The 16,415-nt window shown below is 40.7% G+C and overlaps 1 protein-coding gene across 1 annotated transcript; it reads left to right on the forward strand.

Moving 5' to 3' along the window:
- The first annotated feature begins 538 nt into the window (after positions 1-538).
- On the forward strand, positions 539-6,511 carry LOC119087411 (protein NipSnap homolog 3B-like). The gene is made up of 4 exons (XM_037202650.1): positions 539-1,071; positions 4,268-4,417; positions 5,521-5,607; positions 5,693-6,511. Exons 1-4 carry the CDS (start codon positions 966-968, stop codon positions 5,767-5,769), a joined length of 420 nt encoding a protein of 139 aa, XP_037058545.1. The 5' UTR covers positions 539-965; the 3' UTR covers positions 5,770-6,511.
- Positions 6,512-16,415: the final 9,904 nt, after the last annotated feature.

Raw genomic sequence — 16,415 nt, forward strand, 5'->3', positions numbered from 1 at the left:
GCTGGCTGGCATCAGCCTCAACACCTCTTTCCCTGTACCTCTGTTTGGCTTTCCTGCCCATCCTTACTCCCCTGGCTATAGGCCAAAAACAACCTTATTATCAACCAATGAGAGAAACACATATTCACAAAGTACAGAAGGACATCCCACAGTGGGGTTTGTCCATCAATATCCAAATTAATTTTCAAAAAATGCTTCACTATGAAAATTGTTCATCTGTACCTAATACAGCACAGTTTGGGGCTTTTCCATGATATAATAGAGCAACCTAATTAAAATCAATTATCTGCTTCAGATAGGGTACAGTGCAATCATGACCCATTAAGAGAACTAACAAGAGTTAGAGAATCAACACCTGATCAATCTGTTTTTGTTTACAGAGTGCATTTTATTTCACTTATTTGGAAGTTTGTTCAAGGTATACATTGACTTGACCACCTACCATCACTCCCAAATGATTTATTTATTTTCCTCTTAAACTGGACTGTCAGTTCGGAGCTGCAGTTGAAGAGAAGAGCGCATATACTGATGCACCAAGTGCTGAAGTCTCCTCTAAGTGCTCTTCATGGGTTCCTGTAATCCTCACCCCAAACCTGGAGGTTACATTAGTCCTGTACCACACACACAGAAACACACAGTAACTTATTAACTCCTGTACACTGCTGCGTGGTAGAGCCTGTGAAGCCTGTTCAGTGAGATAACAGTAGTTGTTCCATTTCTTTTACCCTGAAGACTATTGAGAGACTTGATGCCAATGTCACATCTTTGCAAGTGGGTGTTCCCAAAGCCGATAACACAGTGTTCTTGTGTGCTGTGGATAAAATGTTTGCTCGTTTGGGTGAAATCCAAGGAGGAATAGATCATTTTAAATAAAACAATTTAAATTCTTCTCCATTTTTTTTTTCTACCATAGATAATTTTGCTCATCGAACTGCAGTTCGCAAAGCCTTGGCTAATGATAAAGAATGGCAAGAACGATTCCTCATTCCAAATTGGCTTTCATTGATAAACAAGAAGTTGAGATTACCTACCTGGTACCATGGTGCAAAATAGGAACACCTCCCAAGGAAGGTGAGTCTGTCTTAGCCACTGTGAGTTTTCATGACTGAAGTAGTACAAATGTTACATGATTAAAAAAAAAAATAATGTCATGGAAAAGAAAAAATGATTTATTTTATTTTATATAGGAATGACACTAACTATTGAGATAAAAACTGATCTTAGTTTATCCTTAAAAAATGAGAATTAATGAAGTATTTTTCCAAACTTAAGATATAAATATATATGTATGTGTGTGTATATGTGCATATATATGTATATGCATATGTGTGTTTGTCTATATGTCTATCTGTACATCACTGGCATACCTGGTACCTGTGGAGGCAAAAACAGGGTATCAGATCCTCACGGAACTGGAATTAAAGACAGTTGTGAACTGTCATATGGGTACTGGGAATTGAAGCCAGGTTTTCTGCTAGAGTAACAAGTGCTCTTGACTACTGAGCCATCTCTCAAGCCCTTCCAAACTAAGTTTTATGGGTTAAAACTTAGCTACAATATAGAAAAAGTCCATATAATACTAAAGTAATACAAACTTTTATTCACTTATTTATTTTTAGGGTTCAGACAAGGTCTCACGATATAGCCCAGGTTGACATACAATTCACAATTCTCAGCCCTTAGACTCACAAATGGAGAGGTTACAGATGTTTACTACCATACCTATTTAAATAATATAAACATTTAAATATAAAGTACTTTACACGGACTACAGTAGTTTAGATTAAGTATGTCTTTACTTATGAAATGGACTGTCTGGAGGGAGGGAGTTACCTGACATTGCCGAGGTATACACTGTAGCTAGCTTTTCTGTCTTCTTGCTTCTTTCTCAGTTTGGAAATAATTCCTTTGTCTTCTTGCTGATTTAAAGAACTGTTGTAAAATCCAGTTTTAAGCAAAGTCAGATTATAAAAGCATAACATTTTAATTTTTTCTTTATTTCCCATTGTTCCTGACTCTATAATGTATTTTAGAGTACAAGAAATTTGAAGTCTTGTTGAGACTTTTACCTGTAGGGATTTGAGGAAGCCCTGGGTGAATGAAGTCCTGAGTGAGTATGTTTAACATGGCAAGAGCCTGTCGAGGATGCACAAGGCCTCAGACCCATGGGACAGTTGGCAAAGCCATTACTCATACAAGCCAGGCTCAAGAGAAATGGCGAAGCTTTTCTCAGGAGTCAGCTATGAGTGTTTATGAATGATTGATCCTTGTGTGTAGACATTAGCTACAGCTTCCTCCTTCTGGGTATTTAGAGCCTGGGACTGCTCACCTACAGAGACCTCCTAGACTAGCTAACCCTGCCCTCATGATACTCCTAATAAAAAAGCCAAGGTTTCAGATGGTGATGGAAGTGATAATGTTACAGAGCCCCACATGATCCCAGCTTCATTGTTATGTGCATCTGTATGTCTGTGTGTCTGTCTTTTCTTCATTTCCTTGCCGTCTCTAGCCTGGGTTCTGGGACCCAAACCGCAAGGCATGTGCCCTTTGCTCTCAGCATTATCCAAACATATTTGCTATCTCTTGAAATGCCAAATCTTGATTTTTTTTTTACACTTTTTACATTTATTTATTTATGTAGTGTATATTTATGCGGTAGTGCATACATGGAGGTCAGAACAGCTTGAGGGAGCTGGTTCCTTCCTTACGTTTTGTGTGTTCCAAGGATTGAACTCTGTCAGGCTTGGCAACAAGCATTTTTTTTTTTTCTTACACACTGAGCCATCTCACTGGGCTTAAATCTTATTTTCCACTGTAGCATGAATCTTAGTTGGTCTTAATAAAAACGCAGAGCCAGATATCGGGATAAATGCTGAAAGATCAGAGAGACAAAAGAACAAGCCACAGACACCTCTCACTTTACCAACTCCTCAGCCTAAAGGAGAGTGAGTTCCTGTTTCTTCAGGCCTTATATTCCTGTCTCTGTCCAGCCATACTTCCTGTCTCCACCTGCCTAGTGCTGGGACTAAAGGTGTGTGCCACCACTACTTGGCTCTGTTTCTCTTTTATACTGGATCAATCTTGCACAGCCCAGGGTAGCCTTGTACTCACAGAGATCCATCTGCTTCTGCCTTCTGAGTACTGGGATTAAAGGTGTGTGCCACCACTGTCTGGCCTCTATGGCTAACTAGTGGCTTAGCACCATACTCTGATCTTCAGGCAAGATTTATTTGTTATATCACAAACAAAATACCACCACATTCCACTATATTTTTCTTAATTCCTTAGTGACCTTGTACATTTTTTTTTTCTTTTTCTATCAGACCTACTTATCCTCCAGTTTCTCACCTCTGATTTATATTTCTGATTAGAGGTAAAAAGCCTCTCAAGCAATACTTGGATATTTAAGAACAATAAACCCCTGCTGAAGTTATTTTTCTTTAGAAAGTCAGGACTTCAGGCCATGTTTTCTTGCTCTGCTTGTTAGGAACAGACTCTGAAAGGAGGAAATTACATTAAGAAAAATATCTCCCCTCTCAAAATTGGAAAAAAGAGGGAAAACTAGGACATCAAAAGATACTTATTTCTTTTCTCATAGACGTAAACAGCTTAAAATCTTATTTCACAATAAAGTATCAATATCCAGTATGTTGATTAAGTTCCCAGATTAAAAATATTTAATGTAATTGTTTATATATAGTTTTGATTTCCCCTCAGTTATTAAGGTTAACTTTAAATGTAGTCAAGAATATCTAAACATAAAAACAAGAAAAAATGAAGCAAAGAATTAACAATTGTGTCTGCATAAATCTGTATATGCAGGTGACCCTTCAAACACTTATACATAGGGTCGCCTCCCACTCTAGAGTCAAACAAAGCAAATTCCTTGAATGTCTACTAAATTATGTGTGGTAGACCAGCCCCCATCATTATTTACCCCAGGGACTCTTGAGGAATGAGGAGTAAGAGACTTAGTTAGAAATAGAGGGGAGAAAAACCGAAAACACAGGATAGACTCCAATGGGCCTGGAACCTTATCCACCAGCCCACAACTTTATTCCAAAGGTCTATTTATAACAGTGCCAAGGGGTGGAGCAAAAGACCTCCCTCTTGCTAGTTACAGTCAAGTGTAGATGCTTACAAACACCTGATACTCGGGCCCGTGGTCCAATCAACCTCTTATGCAGTCCTGCTGGGTACAGCCACTAGGAACCTAGTAGACTACAACAATAATGTCTGTTAAATTTAATTTTTTTGTCAATTCTAGGAGTCTATGAATTGGCTACTTTTCAGATGAAACCTGGGGGCCCAGCTCTGTGGGGTAACGCATTCAAAAGGGCAGTAAACGCCCACGTTGATCTCGGCTACTCTACACTAGTTGGTGTTTTCCACACTGAATATGGAGCCCTCAACAGAGGTACAGCTGTCTGTTTCTGTGAGACTGTGATGAATGTTGCTGATCACCTATGTTTCTTGCATTTTTTAAATTATGATTTTAATTTTGAGAGCTTTTTTCTAATTGTAAGGTATGAAAACACTTTTTTTTATTGCAATTGCTAATACCTTTTGCAGCTTTTTCACAGGCTAACTGTTACCTAGAAACTGGAAAAATCTTTAAGAAAATATTAATTCTTTTCATCTTTTTTTTCTAAACGTCTTGTTATGATTTTTTTTCAAAATAACATCATTGGAGTAAGGAGGTTGTTTCTGAATGAAAATATAAATATATATTTTATAAAGGCAAAATTTATGGACAAAGCCAAAAAAATTACCTATTTCTCATTATTGAAGTAACAGTGTTCCATAAATGACAAAGGGACGCCAAGACTAAAGACTTATTAGATATAAAAGGTCTAGAAACAATGTCTGTGCCTGGCTGGTGATAGCTCCCTAGTGCTCTCGAATGGGTAGATGACTGCAGTGGATGATGACCCAAGTTTATCCCTAGCACCCATATCAAAGCGGGCTCCAGTGGCACACACCATCTACTATGTCGGCCCTGGGAAGATGATGGAAATAGGAGCCTGGCCAGCTAGTCTAGTTAAGTTCCAAGTTCAGAGAGAACTGTATCAAAACAATAAGGAAGACATAAATTGAAGAGGACACCTGACATTGACCACTGACACCCACATGCATGCCCATACACACACACACACACACACACACACACACACACACACACACACGCAGACATACACGTACACAATCAAGGTCAAGGATATAGATCAGATGCAGAGTACTTACCCAGCATCCACTCTAAAGGCCCTTATGCCTAGTACCACACACATTTTTAAAAATATCTGCTATACGGTTATATTTAGAATATAGTGCATATACGCAGGTAACAACAATTAATGAAAATAGAGGGCACAAATTTGAGAGAGCAAAGGAGGTTGTATGGGAGGGTTTGAAGGGAGGAAAGGGAAGAAAGAAATTATGTAATTATGTTACAATCTCAAAATAAAAGAAAAAAATACCTGTTAACGAGAATTACAGCTAACTTCTGATTTACTTCTGCAGTCCATGTTCTGTGGTGGAACGAGAGCGCAGATACTCGCGAAGCTGGGAGACATTGGTCTCATGAGGATCCCAGAGTCGTGGCTGCTGGTGAGCTGATCATTAGGCGTGAGTTATTTTTAGAACAAATTTGATTCACCCGATAGCTTCATTGTCTTATAAAATGTCTTTGCAGTTCGGGAAAGTGTCAATTACCTCGAGTCTCAGCAGAATATGTTCCTGATCCCAGCGTCCTTTTCACCACTGAAGTAGTTTCCGACCTGACGTCAGACATCCCAGTCACTGATGTGAGAAGTGTCTGCAGCGGGTTCTCATTTCTCCCGAGAGAATCATTGTCTTTGTTGTCTGAAGGAGGTGGTGAGTTACCTCACTGTGCCCTCTGCATCTTAAGGCTGTGCCCATGACTACCAGTCAAAACTTCAGTTCATTTTCACCATGCCATTTCATGTCTACCACACATGAGAAGGAGTTCTGTTACTCCATGACCCTGGTACTTTATTGTTCCACAATATCTTGTCTTCTGTAATTTTATGACTCATTGCTATCTTATATTCAAATAATGATTTTGAAGTTTTTTGCCTGGAAATATTTTTAAATTAGTTAAATACAGTATCTATATTTTTGTCACATTCATTTTTCCTGAATTTTAAAAATATTTTTTACCCAGTAATGTTTGCTTTGTGATATCAAATGGGATTCATAGAAACATTAAATCTAGTATTTGTCTTTATTCTTTAGAAAAGTACAATATCATGTCTTCTATATTCATTATGATTTCACATTAATTTTTAAGTCAAAGTTGGAAAATAATATATCCTTGAGACTTATTGCTGGATAGTATGGTTTTAGCATGTTCGTTTTTAATTAACTTTTACTGCTTTTAACTTTACCTTGAATCACTCACAAAGATTGTAAGACACTTATTTATTTCAATGAAATCTTTATAATTATGGAAATATTTGACCTAATAAAAGCCTTCTCATCCATTCTGATTTTCTCAGCTGTGCCTTGTCTACTTATATCCTCTTCTCTGGAGCTCTTCCAATGCTGCATAGGGTAATGGCACTAATGTGGCAGCTTCATCGTGAGCGTTCAGTTACTAGACTATGCTGGTGACTCTGAAGGCGGACTTCTGTAGACTGCCGTCTTGACTGGGCTGTGAGGTGAGACTCAGGAAGGCAAGCTGTGCAGCTTTCACAAACGTGCATCTCAGTACTCTTCAGGCAGCGTTCACTGTATCGTGGCTCACGTTTATATAACATAACTGGAACTGGGTGTGTGCTTCACAGAAACATAAAGTAGCCACTAAAAGATGAAATTAAACCAGTCTCAGATAGTTCCAGGTCTCAAAAAGACAAATACCATGTTTTTTCTCATATGTGGTTCCTGGATCTTTTATATACATACAGTCATGTATGTCTGTATGAAATGAAAGTAAAAACAAAACTGCCCGTGGTTACAGAGGGACAGTGAGAGCAGAGGGGGTGGAAGGGGGAGGGAGGCTTGGTGGACGGGAGCACAACTCAATGTATAATGTGTGCTTGCGTGAAAATTTCCTTAGGTAGCACAAGTACCATGTGCAGTGAATATATACAATGAATTTTTTAATTGTTAAAAATCCAAATGATCAGAAACAAAAATTTTAAAATTTAATTAAAATTTTAAAGTTCATTATAAAATGTTAAAAGTAATGTAGCATTTTGCTTCGTTAACTCTTTGAGCATCAATCTTCTTTGACCATTTCTGTAGTAGAGTAAAAGGTAAGGAAAGAGCCCAGGGCCTATGTTGCGACACCTTGAGCAGCCTTGATGCAGGAGGGAGGGGCTTGGGTCTGCCTCAACTGAATGGTCCATGGGAGACCTTGCCTTGGAAGAGGTGGGAATGGGGGGGTAGGTTGTGGGGAAGGCTGGGGAGCAGGAGGAGGGAGGAGAGGGGATCTGTGGTTGGTATGTAAAATGAATAGAAAAATTCTTAATAAATTTTTTTAATTTAATAAAAAATAAAAAAAGAGCTGACAATTGGATCTTCTTGGTGGATACACTAAGCATCCTAAAGGTTCTCCTTAATTTAAATTATATGCTTTATTTACTTGGTTTAAATCATATATACCTTATTTGTATTTCTCACCAACTGCATTTTCAGTTTCTACAAAATTTAAGACGACAGAGATGTGCCTTCCAATCAGTTTGAAGAGGAAAGTGATTAATATGCACAGGTTCACATAGTAGCATTGATTTTCTGCAATTTGGTTTTCTTCTGTTCTCTTAGGTTGTTCCCAGTACCTGCTCCCCATATTCATTCCTTCACTGGAAAATTTAAAAAGTAATCGGAAGAGAATATGCAGACTGACACTCCCCGTTACTGTCTGCGGCAGGCTCCCCTGGGGACTTTTTCTCCTCCTCCTGTGTGTGCCTGGTGAAGACCAGTTCATTCACCTGTAAACTTAGGAGCCTAGCCGAAGGATATGGCCCCAGCACTTTCTGTCTCCTGACGCTAGTTTTTCTGAATCTCATTCCTTCTCAGGATACAAATATGCTGCTACTTATCCCATCTTTAAAAAAGGAAAGCAGCCAGGCAGTGGTGGCACACATCTCTAATCCCAGCACTGGGGAGCCAGAGGCAGGTGGATCTCTGAATTCAAGGCCAGTCTGGTCTACAGAGCGAGTTCCAGAGAGAGAGAGAGAGAGACAGAGAGGCAGAGAGAGGGAGAGGGAGGGAGGGAGGGAGGGGGGGGAGGGAGGGAGGGAGGGAGAGAAGAAAACAAGCAAACAAAACCCATCCTGCCTCAATTTCCCCCTATAGTAATACAAAAGAAGTGTCATGCTTCCAGCCTCTATTAATTCTCTCTTAAATGTCCCACTACCCCACTAACCAAATAGCTCTCATCAAACTCATTCTCCAGTCCTCATTTTAGCGGGCTCCTAGCAGTTGACCTCTTCTTTGTTCCAGAAATGTCTTCATTCCCATGAACCGTAGCTGCTTAGTCTTCTTTCCTCATTAATGCCTTCGAGTCTCCACCTGGTCTCCTTGACCTCCAGTGGTGTCACATTCCAGCTGATTCCTTAGCCTTCTTTCCTGTCCTGAGCTCACTTCCTGAATTATGTCTCAGTCTTAAGTCTCCAACTGCCACCTGTATTCAAACATTCAATGCAGTATATATGCATTCTCTAGACTCCAGCCTTATCCAACTGCCAGTCTTAACACCTCTGGCTGAATATATTAGAAACTTCACACCAACCTGCCTAAAGCTGAGCTCTTAGTCTTTACTGAGCACCCCTGTCTTACTGAATGACACTTCCCATCCTGTCCATTTGCTCAGGTCATTAACCCCATTATGTATCCAATAGCAAATCCCAAAAATCCAGAATTTGATTGTTTCATATCCCTGCAGTCACTATTCTGATGCAAGCCCATTGTTGGGGTGATATTGTGTTCCCCAATATATTTTGCACCCTAATAAACTTATCTGGGGTCAGAGAACAGAACAGCCACAAGACAGACATATAGGCCAGAAAATGGTGGCACACACACCTTTAATCCTAGCATTCTGGAGGCAGAGATCCATGCAGATCTCTGTGAGTTCAAAGCCACACTGAAAACAGCCAGGCATGGTGACACACGCCTTTAATCCCAGGAAGTGATGATAGGAAGCAGAAAGGTATATAAAGCATGAGAACCAGGAACTAGAGCCTTTGACATTTTTGGCTTTTAGCAGCAGTTCAGCTGAAATTCATTCAGATGAGGACACAGACAGAGGCTTCCAATTTGAGGAAACAAGATTAGCTGAGGAATTGGTGAGGTGAGGCTTGTTCTGTTTCTCTGATCTTTCAGCGTTCACCCCAACATCTGGCTCCTGAGATTTTTATTAATAAGACTGTTTAAGATTCATGTTACACATCGTTATTGGGATTTAAAGAGAAAGCTCTTAACTGATCTGCTCCCATCCTACTCCGTTTTCAACACAGCAGCCAGAATATAAAACGTAAACCACATTACCTCATTTCTCAACACCCCCATGCCTTCAATAGCTTCCTCTCTCAGAGTCAGTGTCCAAAGCCCTTCAGTGTGACCTACAAGCCCTTACATGACCTGTCCTATTATCTTTCTTAGTGTCATTCTGTTCCCTCAGTTCCAGGCTGACCTAACGGCTCTTTTCTTTGACTCACTAAGCATTATCTTGCCTTAGTCTATTCCCCCTACCTAGAATCTTCTTCCCTGGACAGGAATCTTCATGGATCATTTCCATACCTTCTTAGGATTTTTACCCCAGAGTCCCATGCAGCCCTCCCTGATAGCCCCATTTAAAATTGAAGTCCCTGTGTTGCTATGGAATGAATGTGTTTTTACCTTTCAGATTCACATACTGAAACCCTAAGATGATGTTTAGAGGTGGAGACCTTATGAGGTGTCTTAATCCGTGTTCTATTGCTGTGAAGAGTCACCTTGAGCACAGCAACTCTTGCAAGGGAAAGCAGTTAATTAAGTGGGCTGACTTACAGTGTCAGAGGTTTCGTCCATTGTCATCATGGTGGGAAGCATGGCAGCACACAAGCTACATGATGCTGGGGAAGTAACTGAATTCTACATCTGGATCTCCAGGCAGCAGGAAAAGACTTTGTACTTGGAATGGCCCTTGAAACCTCAAAGCCCACCCCTAGTGACACACTTCCTCCAACAAGACCACACCTCCTAAGCCTTTCAAATAGTGTCACTCCCTGGTGTCCAAGCATTCAAATCTATGAGCCCATGGGGCCACTCTTATCCAAACCACCACATGAGGTAATTGGGCTTAGGTGAGGGGATAGAGCTCCTTGATAGAGTTGGTGTCCTTCTAAGGGGATAAAGGATCCTCAACACAATTGCAGTGCTTCCTGGGCTCTAATCATGTTGGCATCCTCACCTCAGATTTCCCAACCTCCAGAATGGTGAGAAAGAAATGTTTGTTATTTAAGCCACACAGCAGTATGTCATTTACCAGTATAACTAACATTTCAGTACTTTAGTATGTATTTTTTTTATTATATTTCTCCTTCCACTGGAAACTAAATTCCATGATACCATGGGGTTTTGTTTTAATTACTGCAGTGTCACCAATCAGTGCCTGGCGCATGCTAACTCATCTGCAAGCACTTGTTGATTATATGAACATATGAAATGTGCTATATCTTAATTATAGTTTGCATGTGACTCCCCCCCTTCCAAAGATTTGTGTGCTTGGAGTTTGATCCTTAACAATGATGATGGAACCTGATGATGCTCAGTGGAAAATGGTTAGGCCATTGGTGGTACCAGTTCTGGAAAGGGTTAATGTAAAATTTCTTTTTCCATGTTGGTTCTCTTGAAGGTGTGTTATATTGGTTACTTTGTTCATTGCCATGTCAAGATACCTGTCAGCAATAAGGAAGGAAGGAAGGGTTTATTTTGGTACATGGTTTTAAGTGGGACATTCCACTGTGGCAGGGAAGACGTAACAGTTCATGGAGGTAGAAGTGTATGGCTAGAATTCCTTACATCTGGATAGATCATGAATCAGAGACCTGGACAGAAAGTGAAGCCAGACGATAACCCTCAAAGGTTTAATATTCTCCCAAAACAATATCACCAGTTGAGGACCATGTGTTCAAACTCATGAGCATGTGGGGAACAGTTCACTCCATTCAATTGTTAATAGGAAGTTGTTTATAATCCCCTGGATCTCTCTTGGTGTGTGGCCTCTCTATTTTGCACATGCTACTATTATGATGCCATCTTCCATGAGGCTCAAATGAGACCACCTACTCTTGGATTTTCAACCTCCAAAGTTGTAAAGTTTTGAACTAAATTAATCTCTCTCTTCCTTTCTCTCTCTCTCTCTCTCTCTCTCTCTCTCTCTCTCTCTCTCTCTCTCTCTCTCTCTTCACACACACACACTATCAAGGCTCAGATATTTTGTTATGGCAACAGAAAACAGATGAGTACAAGAGTTTTGCTTAAAAAAAAATAGTGCATCAGGGGTTGGGGATTTAGCTCAGTGGTAGAGCGCTTGCCTAGTAAGCGCAAGGCCCTGGGTTCGGTCCTCAACTCTGAAAAAAAAAAATAGGGCATCATTCCTCATACTTCATATTATCCACTATTATCAGTGAATTTTTGAAGGTTCCTCACCACCTTGTTTGGAAAGTAACCATGAAAGATACAGTGAATGACACAGTAGAAATTCTCAATATGAATGCAATCAAGAAATATAAAAGATACTATTGCATACTGGTTATGAGATGCCTTTCTAGATTACACAAGTACAGCAATTTTATTTATAGGAAGAGAAACAGATACATGACCAATTAAGTATTGTGGAATATTTGTTAAAGATGTGTTATATTCTCTTATGCTGTGGAATATTTGTTTAATGATGCCAAGATGTGTTGCATTCTTTTATGTTGCATTTGTTTAACTGTGAAACTGCATTACTTTGCCTATCTAAAACACTTGATTGGCCTAATAAAGAGCTGAATGGCCAATAGGTAGGCAGGAGAAAGGATAGGTGGGACTGGCAGGTAGAGAGAATAAGTAGAAGGAGAGAAAGAGAAGAGGGGGAGCAAGAAAAGGAGGAGAGGAGGATGCCAGGGGCCAGGCACACAGCCACATATGGAATAAGAAGGAAAGAAAAGATATACAGAAATAGAGAAAGGTAAAATCCCATAGGCAAAATTTAGATGGGGATAATTTAAGTTAAGAAAAGCTTGCTAGAAGAAATAAGCCAAGCTAAGGCCAGGCATTCATAAGAAAGAATATGTCTCTGTGTATTTATTTGGTAGCTGGGTGGTGAGCCCACAAAGAGCAAAGAATGAAAAACAACCAACTACATTGAGTCTAATTCCTCCTAAAAAACTAAAAATCTTACAAAGGATAAGAAATAGTGCATGTAGACTCACATTCTGAACTTCATTCCCAGCACCGACTCCTACTGAACAGAGTCCAGACACTTAAACACTGTAGAAACTGAAGTTGTAGTACTTTCAGTCAGTCATTAAAGGAATTAAACATTATGTTGAAAGAATCCTAACATTAATTAGAGAGACTTTCTTCATAAACTCTGTTACTTGCAATGAATGACCTCCCTCTACTCAGCATTGTAAAAAGAAGCATGTTCTTCCAGAACATGTTGTTGGTTGTTTTCTTACTCTTTGTCTCTTTGGGGGCCCACCACCCAGCTCCCAAATAAATCACACATAGAGGCTTTTTCTTAATTATGAATGAATGGCCTTAGCTTGGCTTGTTGCTAGCCAGCTTTCCTTAACTGTGAATTGCTCCTTCTACCTTTTGCCTCTGGGCTTTTTCCTTTTCTTCCTTCTGTAATCTTACTTTCACTCTTACTCCATGGCTGGCTATGTAGCTGGGTAGCTGGCCCCTGGAGTCCTCCTCCTTCTTTGACTAGTTCTTTCTGTCCTCCCAGATTTCTCCTTCCATATATTCTCTGTGCCTGCCAGCCCCACCTATCCTTTCCCCTGCCTTGCTATTGGCCATTCAGTTCTTTGTTAGACCATTAGGTATTTTAGGCAGACACAGTAACACAGCTTCACAGAGTTAAACAAATGCAACATAAACAAAAATAACACACCTTAAAACAATATTCTCCAACAAGAACAGGGTTTGATTTCTTTAGTTTCAGCTAATTGGCCCAAAGACCCTGAGGTAAGAGAAGTTAGTGGAGAAAGGCTCCTGACAGTATAAATAACTAAAGGATTTAAAACCACTCATAAAGGAAAAGAGGGGTGTCAGCTGTAGTCTACAGGTCAGAGAAATCTAAATGCAAGCTTTGTAATCTAGCTCTATTTGCCTGTTTCCTTTCAGAGCACAATGCCCTGTAGATTTGTGCATATTCTGCCTCTTTACCTCTCATTCTCCCTCGTCAATCCACTGACTTTGGAGGTTCCCCAGGAACCATCTTATGAAGTGCAATGGCCATTCACACAATTACCTTGCTCATCGTGGCAGTTTCAGACATCAGTCATTTCTGCCTTCCAGGAATACGCCGCCCTCTAAATTCCAGTGTTGTCACACCCCACATGTGTTTGCTCCCTCTTTTTCCTTCTTGCTGTCCATTGCCTCCCAGTTTTCTTTGCTGCCTTGGAAATCTCAGGCTCAAACTTCCATTCTCTTTAGATAAGGAAGCTCATCCAAGTCCCACAACTTACAAATTATGTGGAGTGTGGTGTGTGTGTGTGTGTGTGTGTGTGTGTGTGTGTGTGTGTTGCACTGTTAATATGCCCATTTTTATCTTCTGTCATTGCCTCTGAGCTCCAGACTGGAATACCAACGGCATGTTTCACCATAAGCATCTACCAAGTTCACATACTAGAAGCCATTTTTGAATTCTCTTTCCCTCAACCCCTTCCTATAGCCTGTGATCAAGTGCTGCTGGCTCTGAAGAGGACACTGAATGTTCCCCTTCTTCCCCGTCTGTTGCTGCCATCATATCTCTCCACTGCCCTCTCCACTGCCCTCTCCTCCCGTCAAAGTCCACACTGGCTTAAACAGGGATTAGATCACGCAGTGCCTGACACCCTGTTGAAAACCTCATGGCTCCTCACTCTCCTACCAATAAAAGACAAATACCCTGACGAGGCTGCAAGACCCTGATGCCATCCGCCACTTCTCTTCCCCAAGACCCTGGGTTCCTTTTCCTCCCTAGCAGTCAAGATTTTTCCCAGGTGTGTTTTGGTATTACATGGTTCCGATGTATTCTTACTGCCCACCTTCCAGTGCCGCTCCTGCTCACCTTGTTGAGCTCTGAACTTAAATGTCACCCCTTAGACAGGCCGTTTCTGACTCCTCCCCATGTTAACCTGTCACCATGTTTCCTATTCGTCAAAGCACCTGCTGTGCCAGGTGTGTTTGTCCACCATTACTTGTCTTTCACTGATGCATCAAGAAATTCCATTTCCCTCAACACTGTATCCCCAGTACCCAGAAGGATGCCCGGCACATAAAGCTCAGTACGTAGTTGTTAGATCAATAAATAACAATGCTTAGAGGATTTACCAAGGACAAGTTTAACTGACACCTAACTCCAAAGGAAAAACATTTGTCGTTTAATTAGCACTGTATCTTGGAGCAAATTTCTCTGAGGTATCATTTATTTAACATGTAAAATAGCCTGTCTTACCTCATTGGGAAGGTTACCAGTATCTGACAAGTCCAAAAAAAAAAAGCCAAAAAACCCAAAACACTTGAAAATAGTCACTAATTTTCTCCTGTGATTTTTCAAACTTAATACATGCAATACTAGCACTGTCCATAAGGTCCAGAGTGGGTCTCCAGAGAGGCTTTTCTCTAGAATGTTTTGGTCAAGTCTTATGGGTAACTTGTGTTTTCATCTAGGTTAACTTTCACTGCCTTTTCACAATACAATTACCATTAGTATTTTTTTTTTTACTTTCTCCATTGTGAATTTTCACAGAAAATTTTGTTATTTCATTCAAGTCCCTTCATGATAACTTTAGAAGATACAGTTGTGTGGCAGATACTGAGCAGGACTCTAGCCCTGCTCAAAAGCCAAGACCCTGCCCCCACAGTTCCCACCTGTGCCCTGGATAAAGGACCACTTACTGCACATTGTTCCAGCCATTCTGAGGTGGTCACTATAGAATCAAGACCCACTGGGGCTTTTCAAGTTGCAAGCTAAGTATATATCTTTTTTTCTGAGACTGACTTTTAAAAATTTACTTATTTTACATCTTGACCAGTTTCCCCTCCCTCCCCTCCTCCTGGTCCCTCTCCTCCACCTCCCCTCTGCCTCCTCCACAGTCCTCTCCTCCATTTCTAGTCAGAAAAGGAAAGGCCTCCTGTTGATGTCAACAAAATACAGCAAATCAGGTTGCATTAAGACTAAGCATCTCCCCTTGTATTAAGGCTGGGCATGGTAACCCAGTATGAGGCATAGGGTCCCAAAGCCAGCTAGAGTCAAAGATATCCCCTGCCCCCACTATTAGGAGTCCCACAAGAAGACCAAGTTACACAGCTGTCACATATATGCAGAGGGCCTAGGTCAGTCCCATGCAGGCTCCCTGGTTGTTGGTTCAGTCTCTGTGAGCCCTGATGCTCCCAGGTTAGTCAATTCTGTGGGTTTTCTTATGATTTCCTTGACCCTTCTAGCTCCTACAAATCTTCCTCCCTCTCTTTAGCAGGATTTCCTGAGTTCAGCCTAATGTTTGGCTGTGTGTCTCTGCATGTTTCCATCAGTTGCTGGATGAAGTGACAGTTGAGCTACGAACCAGTCTATGCATATAGCAGACAATCTTTGGGCATCATTACATTGACATTTTTTTCCTCCAGAGGTATTTGGTCCTATCCTAGGCTGAGACTGATTCTTTATGAGCCATGGAAAATACATCCACACTGTCTCACCAGAGCACCATGTGTGTATGTACTACTTAGCACTGATCTGGAAGCAGGGAGGGTGTGGAAACCAACCCCAGGACCTCCCAGTACCATTTCTCTTCCCACATTTCTACTCTTTGGGCATGGTGACGCTTGCCATCCCTCCCCACCCCGCATCTTCCAGTATGAATGATGTTGTGTCCTTGTAGTTTTGGTTGAGTAAGCACCAAAGGCTACCTTTCTGTAGCCTCCTCAAAATCAGTTGTTTTCATTAAGGAAGTCTATCTGGAGTGTTTTCTCTTCAGTCATAGTAATCATCAGTCCATCTAGAAAACCCCCTTAAACATTATTTTATAGCAGCTCTTCAGCCTTAACTGAATCTGAAAGCACGCAGTACTCTTTTATTCTGAAGCAGTATCCTGAGTTCTTTCAACAGAGTGTTGGAACTTTTCCTACAACTTACACAATTAACTAAAACAGCTTCCCCTCCAGGCTTTACAACACACTAACAGCAGATGGTGCTACGAACGCACACAAGTAAA

This window comes from Peromyscus leucopus, chromosome 2, assembly GCF_004664715.2.
Source record: "Peromyscus leucopus breed LL Stock chromosome 2, UCI_PerLeu_2.1, whole genome shotgun sequence".
NCBI lineage: Eukaryota > Metazoa > Chordata > Mammalia > Rodentia > Cricetidae > Peromyscus > Peromyscus leucopus.